A 19,355-nucleotide genomic window follows, 5' to 3' on the forward strand; every position below is an offset into this window, starting at 1 on the left:
TTCTAACAAAATCTGGCACCAGTGAAATGTGAGAATCAATTTACTGCTGGATTCAGTTGTACTGGTTGATATTGAAAGAGTGGAAACACTTTGGGGGTTTTAGCATAGCGAAATGTCTATGGTGGTGTTACTAAAGTGTACTGGGACTGTAGTTGTCTCTTTTACTCCCTTTCTTAAAGTGGGATACAAATGCACAAGACCATAATCCCTGTTCTCAGTACTCCTGCCAAAACATCTTGTCAAGGAACGGCAGAATTTGAACATTTGTCTTCATTACCTGGCAATGAGGTGATAAACAGCTTGACTCCATTTTCTGTTCCCTGTCCAGTGGCAAAGAAAATACTGTCAGAATCTGGGAAAAGTGATTGTGGGGAATAGGGATCAGTGCTGTCTTCTAAACTGCCATCTGATTGTTTTCTCTGCCAGCCTTTGCTTTGTTAGATGGCAGTTCATGGAGTCCCTGGTAGCATAAACTGAGTAACATGTGCTCTCATGAATGTTGTTCTTCCCTCTTGACCCAAACTGTCCCTCTCCCACCAGACTACTGCTAGCATTATTTCACCTCATTTTCCCTTTGAAGCACATCTACCCTGTTCCCTCCTTCCATGAAAACCCAAGGAGCAGAGGGATGGCTTGCTCCTTCATGCACTAGCCTAGCCAAGCAACTTGCTCTGCATATTCCCAGTGGTTTTATTCCACTGTTGTTTTTCCTCCCCCACTCCTGTTTTCAGTGCCCTTAGTCTGCATTTAACTAGTTCTAGCCCTGAATATCCTGTGACCTGTCACCGCCTGGAGCAGATGCAGCATAAACGATTGACCCTCTCCCTTTGGCAGTTTAGCTTTGACTGCAAAAAACAACCAATAAAGTGGAAAGGGCTGGGCAGCTGATTATGGGAATTAGCTTGACGCTGTATAGTTTAATGGGTCTGAGATGAAGGAGGAAGTGTTTGCTTAAGAGTGAAATTGCTTGCTTACTTTCTCCTGCTGCCTGCTCTTGAGGATGACAAATTTTCAGAAGTTCTAGACTAAAAGATTGTCATATGTATTAGCCAGACATAGGTTAGACTGGAGGCTGTTAGTTCATCTTCCAGTGACTGAAGCTGGAGTGTGTAGCTATGGAGGTCATTATCTAATCTGTCCAGAAATTCTCTGAAAAGACTTGACTGAAGTCTCTGTAGAGATTCTCGCTAGTTTGCCAGTTATCTTGGTCTGCATTGTGGTACTTGCATCATACTTCTAATAAAAAGCAAATTATTTCTCACCTCTGCTGGTGCTCCCATTGTACAGTAATTGTAGCCTCATGGCAGTTGCTTCCCTCTGGGCCCATGCATTGCAGAGTCCTAGTGACTTTCCTCCCCTTTCTTCCCACACAAAGCATGTAGGTGTCTGGGCCTTCCCCTGTGCTTTTTTTTAAATCCTGGTTGCCTCTTCAGCTTCTCTTTTCCATCCTCTCCACAGTGCCATGTTAGCCCTGCGACGCAACACGGTGTCCAAGTTGAAATATCCCAAGGAACACCTGGGAAATTTGGTACCTTTGTGTATAAGGTGGCAATCTTAGGAGTTTGATCAGACAGCTTTTATAACAGGTTGGCAATACTGCTAACCAATATCATACAAAAACACATCTGCTTTTCATGCAGTTCAGACAGAATGTGGTTGTCAGCTGTCTTCACTCTGTTGGAAGATTTTTGTGGGTTTTTGTTTGTTTTGAGTGGGACAGGATGGGGGTTTTTTGCTTCCTTTTTTGTTATTGTTGTGGGCATTTTTGTTGTTTTTTGTTTTTTGGTTTAGCTTTTTTTTTTTAAACCTCGTTCTCCTGCCACACAACTATTTCGTCTAGCACTCTTAAATAGCTCCCAGGGATGAGGCTTTTTTGGGCCTGGGGACCCTTCTCAGTTTCCTTGCTCAGGCTGACCTGTTTGTTCTGCAGTAATTGTGTTTTGATCAAGAGAAGGCAATAGATCTTGTGGGTATGTAACTGTTATTGGTCTGTGATATATGAGACCTGGTTTCTAACTCTGACTCCAGTGAACTCTTGTACATTTTTTATTAGCCAGTGACTGGATGAAGCACATAAACAGGTATACCAGTCTGAGTATTCTCTCTCTCTGGTGAGTTTGGAGTGACTGTTCTCACCTAGCACTGGTCATTTACTCAATTTGCTTCAAACTGTCATGGGCTCAAGCAATAAGTTCTGAATCAGGTAAATTTGGACACAACAGCAAAGTGTAAAAATAATAGAAGCTAACATTGTCCTCTGAGAACAGTCATGAAAAAAATACCAGCTCCTGGAAATGCGATCTCCTTCAGCCCCTCTTGTTGACAGAGCATCATTGCAAGCATGCTTCTTGGTTTGGCTCTTTTAAATCTCAGGCTTGGTCGGTCTGTCCAAGTTAGATTTAAAAGATTTAAAGTCCTTTTCTTGACACCTGAAAATAGTCAGCAAACCTATGCTGAGACCAAAAGTGAGGCAGCTTTTTTTCACCTGGAAAGACTTCCAGTGCTAAAAGTTTTTCCAGTTGCACTGTGCTTTGCCAAACACGTTTTTTCCAGATGCTGTTTTTCTAACCATGTGTTTAAATCAGTGGTATCAAGTATTTCATTTATGGCATGCCAGCTTTTAACCTAGGCATATAGATAAAAGTACTGCAGGATGTTGGTGTTGCCCGACAGAGAGACACGAAACAACTAGGTTGTTTAGTGCGGTGCTTTATTGAGGGCCCTGGGGTCTGAGGACTAGTGTCCAAAGTCAGAGCCCACCATTCCCCTTTTCCGACAGGTTTTTATATCCTTTACAAAGTGATTTACATACAATAGTACAATAGCACATATTCTTCAAGACAATACAGTTACGTAAATCCCATAGATATTATTTCTAAAAAGTCATAAATTCTACACGCTTGTCTACTCAAAACTATAGGTTACCCCCCTTTAATCCCCCTTGCTTGTCATCCCACCACCAGAACCCTTTATCATTGATTATACATTAACCTTTATCATTTATTTATTTTACTGTGTTCTACATGCCCTGCTAGATCCTTTAATTATTAGTTTTGCTGTGTTCTGCATGCCCTACTAGATTCTTTAATTATCAGTTTGTGGTTCTTAGTACATTCCCAGGGCCTGCTTGTGAACTGCTGCTTTCTAAGCCTTAGCATAACTACTGCTATTGCTATATCTACATTAGCTCTTTTCTCGTTATTTTCGGTATCATTGGTTGCAGGTAGGTTTTCAAGATGGTGGGACATCCTGATTGAAACAGTAGAACAGTAGGTGTAGTTTAGTGATGAATAAAACATAGAGGAAAAATATCCTTACAAATTCTTGGAAATGGTCTAGTGGAATATTTTATGTTTAGATTATGGTGTACAGAACTTACACTATTTCAGTGAACTTTCAGTACATGGATTCAAAACTCAAAATGCCAGTTTTCCTGCCCAATATCTCAGTAAACTTTCCTGGAAACCTCAGAGCTGATGCTGCCAGGGCTCCCCAGCTTCCTGCTTTGTAAGAACTGGACGGAGAGATGGAGACTTCAGATGGCTCTTAAGATGCTGTTTATTGCATAGATGAGGTTACAGTAGTTGTGGGTCGTGGGTGAGGCTATAGCTGCTGACTATATTGGCAAGCTGAGTGTTCTGAAGCTTTGTTCTATTCATGTTACAATGCATTATATTTCTTTCTCTGCTGTACATTTTATTACATAACAACCAATCAACACCTTTACTATTGCTTACAGCCTATCATAACTGCTAACATTACCATATTTATGTTACTGTTTTCCAATCACAAAAAGTTAGTATGTTACAGTTTTAGCTAGAAGTTGTTTTTCAGTTTTCTTGCAGTGGAAGATCTGAGATCTTTCCTTTACTTGCAACATTGGTTTTTTTGTTTGTCTGTGAAAATCTTTTTGCTTGGTAAAAACATTTTTTTGTTTGAGGTGGATTTATCCTTTGCTCAGAGTCATAAAAGCCCCTTCCAACTCACTTGCTTTTTGCCTTCTAGTTACTCAGCAAGACTGGCTCAACAATTCTTTTCTTCTATCTCAAAACTTGCTATCATTTCTATTCCTTCTTCAGATTCTACATTTAAAGATCTTTCTGTTATACATACATATCTGTGAGATCTTGCTGTCAAATCCTTATCCTTCCCAACACTGCCTCTCCGGCTATCTTCTGAACTGACTATTTTAAACTTGGAAACTTCCAGACCCTGAACACATCACCACGCTGGCCCCCAGTGATGTTGGCAATACTAGAAGTACTGCTCCATGACCTATGTTTGCTGCCCAGCGGCTTGATGCTTAACAGCAGCTGCAAAATGGACTGGATTCTGATGAATTCCCTGGTTGAGGCTGGTCAGTGGTGGGTAGCAGCATTATAATCTCATCATTTTTCAGAATTTCCCACATCCTCAGCCAGTGATCCTGGAGTTACCACTTTCTTTGGAAATACTACACTGCAGCCTGAAAAGATTCAGGGTGTAAACAATTTTGGGTTTCAAATCCTTCCCAGGTTAAGAGAACTCATTTCTAGCAAAAACTGTCATTTTACTAGCCTTTTTTTGATGTGTCTGGTATGACCACAAATGAAAAAACCACGAGACCTGATCCAATGCTGTGTGTAGTTTGGAAAGCATATAAACCTTTAAGTTGCATGATATAAAGTGCAAGCCCAAGGCTAATGCGAGATCATGTGGCAGTGAGAACAAGCAGCATAGGCATTCAGAGCATTTTGACCCTGCTAAGTTTTGATTGGTAACAGAAGAGAATGAGTGGAGAACCATTTTCATTTGGTATCCATATGTGATTCTGGTGCTGTCACAGTGAATTAGCAGGACTTTCTTTTCCCTGTAGTCAATCCCAGGCTTTTGTCATTGAAGTACCCCTTTGCTCATACCAACTTGTTAAAAGACAAAGTGGAAAAAAAACCCAAATAAATTCCCAGAACTTTTGCCCCCAAAATGCCTGATTATGTTATGCTGCTATCCTCCGAATGGAGGCTGAATGAATGTTCGTAAATGTTGCAACATGTTGCAAGGGAATTCAAGCTAGAATTACTCATTTTGTACAGTCACTTAATCCACTAATGGGGAGAAATGGGACAACAGTTTAAGAGGGCAAGAGAACTGTTAGAGATTATTAAATCTGTTGGGATCATTTGCTTTAGTAGTCTATCTTGACCCAAGTACATGCTTCAACTAATGCAACAGACTTAATGCCTCTGGTAATTAGAGCTAGAAGAGATGGGTCATCCTTAGCAACTAGAAATTCAGAGTTGTATTTCATCTGGCAGGCAGCATCTTCAACAGGGCTTATTTGTTGCCACTGCAGGATCCATCTGTGAGTCACAAGTGGTACATTGGACTGACTCATTTGTGTGATTTAGCAGAGGCTTTTTAATACATGATCGCTATTCCGTATGTTTTTCTAAATAGTTGCCCAACAGAAAAAAAGCACAATATTGGACAGTCTTGTGGAGTTAATACTACTGCTCTTATTTTACAAGATGTTGGTGATTTCTTTATTGTTGTGCAGTTCACAGTTCAGATTACTTTTGATTGTAGATTTGAAATGTCTTTGTCATATCTGTGAAAGTGAAGAAAGGAAAGCCAAGCAAGCATGGAAAGCATCAGTAATTGGTACCTTCAGAAGATACAAGAGCCTGTCTAATGCCATTCAAGGCATATATTCACAGAATACTTTTACAAGGGTTTCACAGGTCCAAAATCATATTCAGTCCTGCATATTGCCAATAGCATGAATGAAAACTATATGCCACAGATTCAGTGTTTTTGAAAATACTAGGAAATTTTTAAATCCTCTTCAAAGAGTACTGATAAGTAAATGAAGATGCAGTTACAAAGGAAAATTACTCACAATCTTAACACTCATTACAAAGTACTATGAAGTGGGAACTGAAATAATATAAATGAAGTGATGTAATATAGCTGAGTAATTTTATATGATCTTATGCAGATCACCAGGCAGGGAACTGTGACTTGAGAAGACTAAAGTATTGAAGTGTGGCTTGAAACTGCTTGAGAGAAACTGTATAAATCAATGGATGTTCATCAAGCAGAATTTGGGTGGCTGTGGTTGTCTAGTTAGGTATGTGATGCCAAATCCTCCTCAGGGACGCCACCAAAGAGGGAAGGAAGGTTTCAGTGCTTCAGCAAGAACTGTCTGGAGATACTGTCTCTCAGAAATATGCCAAGATCCCAGCAGGGGCTTACGGCACTTCTAACAATCGCTAGAAAGAGATTCTGAGATGTCAAAAAGATAGCTGTTTTCAGTGTGGATGGGAACAAGTATACTTGGGAGTTTAATTTGCCAAATTAATCAAGTTCGAAAGCTCTTAACAGTGCCCATGATATCTGATGGATTGTGAGCTAACTAGAACTGGAGAGACCTTCTGTGGTTTTGCCTTCACATGGTTGCCTGGCTTCAGCAGAGTGCTTTTTGTCTCCCTGAGGCTGTTGTGAGCTTTTTGCAAAAGAATGGGTCATCTGGTCCAACCTCCTTGCTCAAGCAGGATCATCCCAGAGCATCCCAGATAGCACACGATTGCATACAAACAGTTGTGGAATATTTCCAGAGAGGGAGACTCCACAATCTCTCTGGGCAACCTGTTCCAGTGCTCAATCAGCCCCACATTTAAGAAGTTCTTTCTCATATCCTGTGTATCCATTTCTGCTCATTGCCTCTAGTCCTGATGCTTGAAACCACCGAGAGGAGCCTGGCTTCATCCTCTTGATGCCCTCTTTCTGTGCTTCTTGAAGAGTGAGAAAAAAGAAGGAGCCATTCTTCATTCCCTCTTGCTGGTGTGCCTGGGTAATTAAGATGTTGTAGGCTCAGAGGAAATATTTTGTCACGAGATTGTGTTTATCAGCCTTTGGAGCTTGAATCCATCTCAGATTTTCTCCACCTTAGTCTTACTTTATACAAGCACTATCATGGTAGAAGGTTCCTTAGAAGGACCAATATGATGGAGGTTTCTCTGCAGTAACACTACAGCAGCTCAGTAGACCTCATTGGAGAAGCCTGGATTCTTCCCACTTCGTGTCTACATCCTCTTTTTTCTATATAGATGTTCCAATTTCTGCACTGTTCTTTCTCTTTACTCCTTCCTTCTGATGCAGATTCTTCCCACAGTAACATTCCCTCTTCACGCATGGCCGTCTGCCTCTACTTTTCTGTTGCATTCTGTGCTATCTGGTCCTCATGTGTCAAACACAAGTTCTTATCAGGTCAAGACTGTCAAGAATGGCTGCTGCCTCCCATACCACTCTAATCTGTATTTTCCTGGTGGTGTAAAGGTCTTTATCAATTGTAGTATTTACTGTCAGCCAAATAGCACTCTTCCCATCCTATAAGCAGCATAATGTGTCCTACTTACACGATGGAAATAGTAGATGGATTATAATAATAAGGATTATGAACACTAGGGATGTTATTATATAATATAAAAATGACCAAAACTACTTCATCTCTCTGCCAGCACCATGTCTCTGGACAGCTGTCATGAGGAGAGACCTTACAGGTGCAAGAAAGAGAGACCCTTAAATCTCTCCTTGGTACATAATACATGTCTGAGGTTCTGAGTATTGAAGTAATGTGTGGTGGTGTCAAGAGCATTAAGGAAGTTGTCTGCTGTATGTGCAACTGACGGTCTGAAGGGGCAAAAGGGACTTAATGTTTTAGGGGCATGCTTTTAATGGAATCTGACCATTTAAAAGGCTAATTCTCCTCTCCTGTACACTCTTGCTTTGATGTAATCCCATCCAACCTGCCCCTACAAATTCTGTTCCAACCTTGTTCCTCCGTTCCAAGTTGTTCTTGTTGCCTTCTTTCAGACCCTGCCTTTTTTCTGGCTTCCCTAGCAGAGTTCACATAAACTGCTGGCCCCTCAGGGGAAAGATAGCCAGTAAGTCTTGAAGTGAGCAAGAATGTGGTATGAGTCCCTAAACACTGAGGAAACAAGAAAATCTTTTTTAGTGCCCAGCTCTAGTGGAAGCTGGTTTGGGAAGTACAGTAATTTCACGACTATAAGGGGCACCCTTTTGACTAAAATTTTCCCTCAAACCCGGAAGTGCGCCTTATAGTCCGGTGCGCCTTATCTGATGTACAAAGTTGAGAAATTTGCCAACCCAGAAGTGTGAGCTGTGAGCCGTGGGGGGAGCCGGCAGTGCCGCGGCAGCTGGGTGGAGGCGGGCCCAGGGGGCCACGGCACCGCCCCTGCCAGGTGGAGGCGGGCCTGGGGGCCCATGGCTGCCGCGTGCAACAAAGTTGCCAAATAGTTACAGAATCACGGCATGGCGGGGTTTACTGGCTTGGCTCGGACAGTGAGGGCTCGGGGCTGGGCCAGGTGGCCCAGCTCGGCGCTGCCGCTCGGCGGGGTCGCTCGGGGCCGGCTGCCGCCACTGCTGGGCTCACTCGCCCCAGCCCGGCGCTGCGCTGCAGTGGCATGCGGGGACGTAGCCCGCCGGCTCCCGCGGTGGTGGTGGGAGGTGGGGATGGAGCCCCCCTGCTCCCGCGGCGGCAGGAGGGGAAGGAGCCTGCTGGCACCCACGGCGGCAGCGGCAGGAGGGGACGGGAGCCCCCTGCCTCTCCCGGGCTGGGCTGCCTGAAGGAGAGAGTACCCCGCCTTCCCCACCCCCTGTGCTGCCTGCACGGAGCCAGCTCCACCCGTGGCGCAACAGAGTAACCAATGTGTAACAATCACGCAGTCCCGGTTTTTACTGGCAGGTTGCTCAACTTGGCACCTCAGTTTGCACTTCCGGGGTTGTAAGTGTCAGAAAATTATTCACATATTAGCTGCTCCTGAGTGTAAGCTGCATTTCTGGTGTGGGAGCAAAATTTTAGTCAAAACGGTGCGGCTTGTAATCATGAAATGACTGTACTTCATATTTGACTCAATGAAGGACATAATGAAGGACAACTAGCAACAACAGTACCTGTCCTGACGTAGCATCCAGTGCCCACACAAGTACTGCCTTTTGCCAGCTGCTGCAGAGGCAGTAAATCAGTGAAGGGATGTCATAGTTCATTTTCTGGGGGGATATAGTGATTTTACTCAAAAGCTGAGTGTGCCTTCCTTAATAAGGAATGCTTAGCAGCATAGGATCTCATCTCTATACTCTGTCAGTCCCTTCTATGTGCTGATGTATCCTTCTCTCTAAAAACCACCAAGCTTCACTGGATCAATGAGGCCTGATCAATTGTTTTTGCCTCTGAATCATCCATATGGGGTTGTTAGCTGAGCTGCTGGCAGAAAACGAGAGGCAGCTTTCTGTCTGTTTACTGTAAAGAAAGCGAAGCAAGCTATAGGAGGGGACAGGCTGCACAATATTTACTGTAAATACAGCTGGAGAGAGAGAGGAGATAAGAGGAGGGGGGAGCAGGGGCTGCAGACTGCAACCCCAGTGAATGACCTGAGTGTAAAAATATCCATGCATTTTCAGATGGAAAGAGAGTGGGTTAGTCAACAAGGAATAACTGAGAACATTTAAGAAAGGGTGTAGTGAAGGTCTGGTGAGGCAGAGACGTATAGTGGCATGCAGAGAATAATGCTGTGTATGAATGTACTGAAGCTGCACTGCAATCTGAAAAGCACTTCCAGATCTGTCCTAAGACAAAGCGGTTGCTGGAATATTTTTGTGTATGCCTACATGCAAGATCCACCATTTAAAAGTAATAAGATGAATAATAACAGTTGAACTTAGAGAATAATATTTGGAGCTAGTTTTCCAAGGGAGCTAATTGTAGCTGAGACCAGAAAAGGAAAATTATTTAAAATAGGCATACTTCCTTGTTTCTCTCTCCTTTTATTCATCCACAGAGGTATTAGGTGACTGAGCTTCACAGGGCAAGAAGGCTCTGAGCAGCTCTCTCTGAGTGTTCCTCTACTTCCAGAGGCAGGTGACCAAATGAAGAGCGAATTCTCACTTTAAAGAGCAGTGAAGACCATCTTGCCATGAAATCATTCACAGATGAAGATGTAGAAATCTACATCCAGAGCAAGGTAAGACTTTATCTGACCAGATTTTCTGTCTCCCACACTAGGTGTTGATTCTAAGGGTGCCAAATTTGACAGTTAGTTGCTCGCCTGCTGTCTTCATTTCTGAGACAAGATTGGGTGAAGTTTCACAAGAATTGTATTTCTAATGAGATTTCTAGGTTTCTGTTGCAGAACCTTGTCTGCTGGTAGCCTAATTTTTCCAGGTGCTTGTCCTCTTCTTCTAGGTGTCCTGAATTTTTGCTCCTGATCTGGAATCCTAGATGTGAGACTAGCTGCAATTGCCAGCATTTATCTAAGGAAACATCCTTGCCTCTCTCCCTGTTTGGTGGTCTTGGCTTGACCGAAACAAGACCAACCCCAGGTGTTGCCTCTAAGAAAGATCTAAGATATAGGAACTGCAGAGACAGACCAATATTGTTAGAATTCAGTGATCAGTCTGTCACCTCAGTTTAGCATACTTCTCTATATACCATAATTAAAATAACATGTCTCATTAGCACATGCAGACTAGAATCTCATTTTCTATTTTATAAGATATTTCCGCCCTCAATTTTTTCCCATTATGAAATGAAGTAGAATAAAATCCTCTGTGAAACTATACTGTTTAATAAAATCTCTAAGTGAGCCATAATATTTTTTAAAGCTGACATGTTTCATGGCAGTACTTAGCTAGATCTTGTTTTATAATCTGCTTTCCCCAACAAAAAGCAAGCTACCAAAGTGACAAATAATTTCAAAGTCAGAAAGTGTAAGGCTTTATTTTCTGTAAAAGATCACATATTCTAGTACAATCAAGGGGCTGGTAAGGAAAGTTTGTTTTCTCTACGGAAATGTTTTGGTGGCAAGTATGAAAGTTCTCACAGAAATATACTTTCTTCGGGTGTGCAGTGTTGTGCACAGGAAAAAGATTCCATGAGAATCTGTTCAGTGAGCTATAACAGTGAATGCTTCTCTGAATATTTAAAAAGCAGAGTTACAAAAGAGGGAACAGAGGGAAGCCATGCACTGGAAGATGTTCATATGACAGCCATAGGTACAAGGAACAGAAGCAGACTGTAGTTAAGTGAGGCTCATAGTTGCCAATATTTTAGCTTATACTGAAAGTCTGTTTTCTAGCAGCCCTCTAGCTCTGGTGGATTCCTAGTTTCTACCTGCTTCTGAGTTTCTTGTCCAAGTGATGCTGCCTAACCTTCAGGCAGTTCAGCTTGTCAAATGCTGCCTGGTTTTGGAAATAGATCAACCACCTGGTGCAATGAATCTCAATAATACCAGAGATTTCGTCCTTAAGCCTCTCATCAAAGGAAAAATTTGAATGCATATGGAGTGGATGTGGCTGGGTAAATAAGAGAAAGCCCAAATGTTCTTAACAGTTCCTAATAAATCCCAATCCTGCTTCCTTCCCCCTTAATAAAACCTTAATTGACATTGTTATTCAGGTTTTGTGCATTTGTTTTGGCACAATTCCCCAAGTTAAGACCTGATAAGGGAAATGCCAGACAGAAGTGACTGTTGAGCAAAGACCTTACAATGTCTTTCTCCCAATGTGTCTATGCTGATACTAGAAGTATCTGATACCTTGGCTTTCCAGACGCATGTTGTTTTCTGTTTTTTTGCCCTCTCTTCTGTAGGAAGGTTATATTTTCCAACAGCATAATTAGGGAGCTAATTATGGTTAGTTAATTATAGTGAACACTCTCTGTCAGTCACATGCCCGTTGTTCTTTTATCCCTGCTCCAGGGATGGGGAGTACACATTGAATTGTTTAGTCACACTCCCTCAACTGGTTTTTTGAGTATGTACTCTTATAAAGAATTCATGACAACTGCTGTAGCCTAGCCAGTAGGTGATGAGGATGGAATTAAATGAGGCCAGGCTGGGTTGAATTATTCTCCCTGGATACTGGAGGTGGCAAAAAATTTCCAGCAGGTGCCCCTTAGAGAGAGCAGAGCATGAGCAATGCATACAGAGGGCATTCTAGGCCTCTGTTTGAGCTGACCCATTGTGAGATTGTATACTTTTTATACTTTTCCATTTTAAAAAGTCTATTTTTTTTGTCTAAAAGCACTTAGCGTTGGACAACTTTCTTTGCCACTCACCATTCGCTTACTGGAGAAACCATTAGGTATCTTGTTGAGCAAGAAAAGCTTATTGGACTGTTCTAAAGGGTTGTTCTGGATGAACAAATATAAAGTGGAGAAAATAGATACAGTATAGTACAGCTAAAATCTTTCGGTGTTTTTGGTTTTTTTTAAATACATGTAAGAAGTGAAAACTGCTCTTAGAGAAAAGGATGCACTGGAATGAGGAGGACAGTGAATTACTAGGGAAATTAAAGACCATTATATAAACATAAAGGACTAGGTGGTGTTAAGATAGCAAAGAAACAGGAGTGGATGAGAGCCCAGTGAAGGGAATATGATGTTTCTGTCTGACATATTTCCCACTTCCAAAAGCTATTCAGGCTTAGTAAAAATACTGTTAACTTTGTTGTCTGAGAGAGGAAGGTATTCAAATTCAGCTCATCTTCAAGTTCAGTACTAGTCAATTGCTCTTTACTGGTCAATGGAGGAGGCAAGCACTAATCCACTTTAGTCCATTGAATGGTTCCTTGTTGTGAAGAAGTGAATCTATTTGACCCCTTCCAGGGCCTGGGGATGCATTTCAACACACTTGTGGTTTTGGCTGATGGTTCAACATTTGGCATAAAGGTATCCATCCAAGAAGACTTTAAAAGAAGTACTGGTCAATTATATTTTTTAAAAGAGAAAAGGGCATTGTTTAGATGCTGCAGAAGATGCTGAGTAAACAGGACACATGAATTTTAGAAAGCCATAGGCTTGTTTGGGTTGGAACACGCATTAAAGATCATGTAGTGCAATTTCTGTGCCAAGGACTGTGACACCTTCTACTAGACTAGGGCTCAAAGCCCCATTCAGCCTGGCCTCGAACAGTTGCAGGAATGGGCCATCCACAGCTTCTCTGAGCGACCTGTGGCAGGGCCTCACCACCCTCACAGTACAGAATTTTTTACTTGTTTTTGCTTCCTTTTGGTGTTTGATAATAACAAAAGACACTAGTGATTGTGTTTGACTATCATGATTATGCTTTATCATTCACATTCTTTTTTTCTTGCCTGCAAACAATAAGATTTAGTAGAATATGGTGAGGGAAACGAAGAGTCAAGAAGAAGGCAAAAACTGCAACCAAATGAGATGAAGCATAGGGTCCAAAAAAGAACAGTAGACAGTCTTAATACTTCACTCTACATAAGTAATTCTGGTCATATAAGTAATGACAAATATGTTAATGAACTTCATTAACAGTAGCTGAATCTCCTCACTTCAGTAAATGTGTAAGGATATTTGGGAAATATTAGATGTCTTTTACATGGTTCCTTCATGTCCTTCCTGTTGAATCTCCTTGTTCAGATTGTAACATGCTCCCTTCATTTTTAGTCATAAGTGAATGTTCAGGTTCATCTTATATTTTTCTGAATTGTCCAACCCTCACCTCAGTCTTTCCAAGACTCAGACATTTCACTGAAGTAATTTTCAATAATCATACTTCTACTTCTTGAATTGAAGAACTACCCTTTAAGCCACACAAACTTCTAGTTCCCAATGGGACCAGGTTTGGAAAGATGCTTTCTCACTATCTAGGAGTAGTCTCATCTGTACTTCAGCTATAAATAGAGTGTGGAGACATTCAGTGTATAAGGTAGGCATCTAAATGATGCCACGTACATCTACCACCTGACTAATGGGCAGATCTGTAGCTCTTGATGTCCTGTCAGTTCTTGGAATGAAACATATTCTGTCTTTGAGAATGGCTACCATGTGCAGGGGAGTAACTGATGTTCTGCATCAAATAGATAAAGAATTGATACTGTAGCTGTAGTTGATAACAAATTTATCTGTGTAATGAACTCCTTCCCTTCCATCCAAAGGTGTTGGCATGGAAATATTAATTAATGCTCAGTAGTCTTGAATATTGACCCTTTGGTGTTCACAGCTCTGTTTCCTAGTAAATTGGTTGCAATACACAGGGAATAATTTTTATTCCCAGTGCAGCACAGGCACAAATGTTTCAGGATGCTTTAAGCTGATTTGTCTGCTTCCCACTGGACAAAGACTGCAATTACATGAAGTATATTTCCTGGAACTGACAGGTGGAACGGCGGCATTACCTGGTTTCCAAAGCAGTGGAGGAAGTGCAGAAAATCATCCAGCAGCTGACTGCAGAAATCAGCTACAAGGCTGTGCGATTCCAGGCTATCTCCAACTCTGGCATTCACAATGAGAACATTAAGGTATGGACAAGAGCTCTACTGCACTCCCTGGCAGCCTGTAGGCAACCAGGAAGTGATTTCTCCATTATGTAAGTGTTTGTATGGGCAGGTACCTCACTCAAAACACCACAGAGATGTGCTGACACTTCACTGTGGAGTTCTAGTGACTGGGACATTGACCCCCACATACGGACATCTCACAGCCAGAGGAGCCTCAAAGAGAGATGGGTAAATCAGGCAGAGCCTCTTCTTACAGCTGCTGTGTTTACAAAGAGCATCTATTGCCAGAGCTGTCAATCCACAAGCAGAAGGCAAAGCTTTTTAGGAGACAGAAGGAAAAACTTATGCAGCAGTAATGTGAGAAAAAATGCTCATGCCTTCATGAGCTATGACTTATATTTTTCATAGGTGGAAAAGCTGTCAACTCACTAAAAAAAAGATAGAAAAATTAGAAATCCTTCTGCTATGAGCATTAGAAAAGCTCCTTCTGAAAAAGCTTTTCTTTTGTTTTTTTCTTTGTCATGGAATGGAATTTCTTTTTTATTGGAAAAAAAAGGTTTATTCATGGGAGAAGTGAAATGCCTCCCCATTTTAGACCTTCAGATGTGAAAATAATAATGCTCTGTCCCAGCTGTGACAGAAGGCTGATTATTTCTTGTGACTCCATTAAACAAAAGTAACTACTAAAGACATAAGAAACAATCACAGCAATGACAACTTCAGAATAAAACAATCTTTTTCCTCTGAACTAGTTGAAATACTAATGCCATTATCCTAAACCACAGCCATTAACAGATCAAAACACAGCAAATATGTAAAAGCATGAGGCAGTTTTTGCAGCTCTCTGGGACTGAAAGGGAAGAAGTCATTGTATGAAACTGCTGGAAGGGTATGGAGGTGGAGGCAAAATATAGTCATCCAGTCTGAAATGTGACTACTGCAGATTCATAGATTTTCTGGAATTTTGTGCATCCCAGAGCATGTGGTCTTGTCAATAAGTATGGCCACAGTAACGTAAAGCAATGCCACATCCTGGTCCACAAGTTCCTTAGTGCCAGAGTCTGCCAACCACCTCTTGCGCTGCAACAAACCTGCTTGGCTAATGAGGTCTGACAGGACCAGGGTCAGGGTAAAATTGTTGCTCTGGAAAGCAAAGCAGAACAAAACCACTAAGGCAATCTATTATGAGCAGGAGCTTGGTGTTCTAGAATGCAGATATGAACAAATTCTTCATGAAAGAAATCCTCAAAATCTATTTCCTTAAAAGTGGCTGATCTGTTGTTCATGCTTAACTGAGCCCAGTGTTACAGATCTGTGGAAATAACACTAGGAGGACCTGATTGAGTGTTCGGTATGTATGGGACAGCAAAGAATGGGTTGATGAGAAATTATTTTGGTTTGGGCTGTCTACTTCCAAGAATTGAAAACTTTAATACCATTGCTGACATACTTAAACGTAGAGGAGACTTGTGTCCAAGGAAAGTCAATGTATTCATTATTCTGTGTTTAATTTTGCAACATCTTTTTTTCTGCCAGTTAAATCTACAGTGGTTTTTCAGAACTTTCAGCTTCTGGCTAAAAGGAATCAATTAAACATGGTGAGAGATCTAGATTTGTTGAGATGCCTCAAGCTCTCTTCTAAATATGAAGAGCTGAGTGGAGAATAGTTAAGAAAACTCTTTAGGTATTCAGTGTTTTCCTATGACCCCTGTAACAAAAAGTCATTCTTTAATGAAAAACCTGAATTAAAATTCAGATTAACAAAACAGATTATTTAATTTTTAAAAGTTCTAAGTGTTTGGTTTTTTTTGTTGTGCCCCACCATGTTTGGAGCTGTCAACAGTGCAAGCTGATGCAAAAGCTGTGGAGGCTTCAGTAAAGTTATAATGAAGAGGTCTAGACTAATCACTGGTACTGCACTACCCAATGGCATTGCTAAGTGTTTAATCAAGGTGGGGGAAATGGGGGGATTTTTCTTTAACAAACTCCGAGCATCCAAAGAAGCTTGCAGCTTTGCTCTGTGAATGAATGACCTAGCACATGCTTTCTCTCTGTTCTGTGTACTTCTTGTTTTCCTTTCTGCTTCTCTCAGGATCAACCAGCTTTACTGGCCAAGTGGTCAGCTATGCTTCAGAGGAAGCGCCCATTCCACCCATCCATCCAGGTACAAAGCCTTCCTGGTGCCTGAGAATCCCTGTGCTTGCTTCCTCCTCACATACCCTCTTCTCCAGACAGCTTCACCCACCAGACTGATCCTTCCATGACTGTTTTGTTCTCTGCACAAGAGACCTGCTTTTTTTCTCTCAAAGCATAATTATTTCTTTCTAACCTAATGTTTCTGCCTCCCTGCAATATCCTGTCCAGGTTCACAAGAATGAGGTTGTATTTAATTTGCCCAGCATACTCTAGAAAGGATTTTAATACAGCAGAACTGGCCACAAGTTTGACACCACAGAATTGGAGACTTTTGCTTGAGCCTGTGACTTTCTGGGGCCAGTGGCCTGCATATAGTGTGTGAGACCATCGTGTGAGAGAGCATATGTGTGGGACTGGGATTTGAGAAGACACCAACTGCCCAGCTTTGTTTACAGTGCTATTCCCAGCCTCGTGTATTCTGTTGTACTCTGGTAAGCCCCAGGTGGAGGACCCTTGTGACTTGCATCTGCAGGTACTCACATAACTTGTGCAGCTCTTCCCTTTACAATCTATTGGATGCCAGTGCATACAATACAATATTTTGGTATTGCGCCAGGGAGGATGGTTGTTTACCTGCAAATGTGGCTGAGGCAGTGAGAGGAGCAGTAACTGCATGACAGCCATTGTACTTTTTCCTTATGGAGTCTACTACTCTGTTTCTGAACTGCCCACAGGATTTCTCAGCCCCACCAAACCTGATGTGTGCAGATCAGCTTGGTCTGCAATGTCATCCTTTCATCCTTTCAGCATCCTCCTGCCTTTATGGTTTATATTTGACAAAAGAGTATCTTCCTGGTGTTTTCTTTGCTATTTCTGTGCTTCTGGCTGGCCATCTTTTGTTTTCCAAATCAGAGGAGACCAGCTGCTCCCTGTGAGAGAGAGAGAGACAGGAGGTAAGTGTAGCAAGGCAGCCCCTTCCTTATGGTCCCTGAGTGAGATAGACACTAGGAGAGCAGCTGGGTCAGAGTCTGGATCCTCAGGAAAGTCTGCTGCTAAGTCAGGTCTTAGGTCAAGCCACTACCCTACTCACTGGGGCCCAGGGCTAACCTGAAATGGGTGTCCCAGATCCATGGGCAGAAGGTGTGGTTGGAAGTCCCAGAAAGGCTGCTTAGGGGCAATAAAGCCTGTTAGTGCCCTCAGGACCCTGGCATCTCTGTGGTAATACTTTAAATCAGCTGAGCTGAGCTGAAGGAGGCTACTAGAGTGTTTGGATTATTACAGGAAAGTGACAAGTGTGTTTCGTTCACCATGGGTGTAACCACCTCACAGCAGTGGCTGTCAATTCACATCCTGCTTGTGCAGCAGCTTCACCTTAGCCAGTGTAAGTTAGGCTTGGTAGCAAGTGGTCTTGAAAAGCTCCTAAGCCAACATGGTAGATATCTGACAGAATTTGAACACCTCTTCTGGAGCCACAACTGCCAGATGCTTTCAGAGTAGCACTTCGACATGTCTGGCTATGCCCAAGGCCGAACAGATGATGTTTTGTGGTGTTTGAGTCACCTTAGTCTTTCCTTGCAAATACTGCCTCAGAACTGGTTTGTATTGGAAGTGAGACAAATTAACTGGCCTGCAAACAAACCTGTTTAAGGCTTCCTTGTCCATTGATTACAGCCTCCATCCTTACACTGTTTCTGTCATGCTTCTCCGGAGATGCAGTTCCATGCATTACAGCTGGCCAAGACCTGGATTTATTTCTGAGAGTGACACTGCCTCTGTAGGCTCAGGCAGGTCACTTGCCTTATGTCTCTGTCCCTTTAAAGGCCAGTCGAGCAGAGTGAAACACTTTTGAAATTAATGGGCCATAGCCTTATTTTGCTAATGTCTGTAGTGGACTTTGAAAGAGATCAGGAAGGTGCACTTTTTGCCATAGTTATTACTAGTATTGGACTCTGGGCTTATCTCAAGTAACAATTTTGAGATAACAACTAGCACTGTTTGGGTTTCCCTTGGCTAGATCTCAAAACATATTCCCTCATGCCTTCATGCTCCTTGGAAGCTGCTAGTTATTACATCTCATATAATTGCAGACTAGAAATAACAAGAAAAGGAGGAAAGCATGGCAGGTCTGGTGGCAAATCAACCAGTGAGCTCTTATCTTTTAAGAGCTTCACATCAGACACCTTCTAAGACAATTTCCTCATAGTCTGCATGCCTCCAAGGTAACCCTTAGACAGGTCCTGGCTGTGTTCAGTTAGTCCCATCATACCATGGTTTTTCCTTCTTTTCAAAGCCCCCCCTAGTACTTTCTCAATCCTATTTTCCTTAATTTAGTTCATGGATCTACCCTTGTCTCCTCTCTCAACCTCTGTGAACTCTCCTAGGTCTTAGGACCCAGCCAATTCCTCATCACAGTTCCTCTGCGAGGCCTGACCGGTTATAGGGAATCCCAGGTACGGCACTGGCGCTATTACACTGTGAATGGAGCCAAGCTCCTCTCCTCTGTACGGGACCCTGAGGAATTGCATCAGTGGCTGGAGGTGGAGCAGTTCTCAAAAAGCCTTCAGCAGTGGCATGAAGAGGATGTGAACATCGAAGGTGATCTGGTTCCAGCCAAAGTCCTTATCGTCTTCCGGGAGCTGGTGGAAAAGTCGATTGTCTCCTGTAACCTTTCCAGTGAGTTTGGTGGGGACAGGTGTAAGGGAAACCATCACACACACAAAGTGCTTGGCTTATGTGGTCAGGAGCTGAGCAAAACCCTTCAAAACCAGGAAGCATTTGAGTGACTGCAATGATGTTCACAGACCTGCATTGAAGATAGAATTCAGTAGTTCTTGGGCTCTTTGTACTCTAGATGTTATTCCTTTCTTAGGAATTTGTGTAGGGTCTCCAGCAACATCACCTTCACAGTTCAA

General features: G+C 42.3%; 1 protein-coding gene across 1 annotated transcript in view; it reads left to right on the forward strand.

The window, feature by feature from the left end:
* MAB21L3 (mab-21 like 3) overlaps positions 1–19,355 on the forward strand; it is a 36,613-nt gene that overhangs the window by 10,610 nt on the left and 6,648 nt on the right. The window contains 3 exon segments of the mRNA XM_033053275.1: positions 9,914–10,022; positions 14,188–14,328; positions 18,825–19,116. Of these exon segments, the coding sequence (XP_032909166.1) occupies positions 9,975–10,022; positions 14,188–14,328; positions 18,825–19,116 (481 nt within the window). The 5' untranslated portion in view covers positions 9,914–9,974.

The sequence above is a fragment of the Catharus ustulatus genome, chromosome 2 (genome assembly GCF_009819885.2).
Source record: "Catharus ustulatus isolate bCatUst1 chromosome 2, bCatUst1.pri.v2, whole genome shotgun sequence".
In the NCBI taxonomy this organism is placed as follows: Eukaryota; Metazoa; Chordata; class Aves; order Passeriformes; family Turdidae; genus Catharus; species Catharus ustulatus.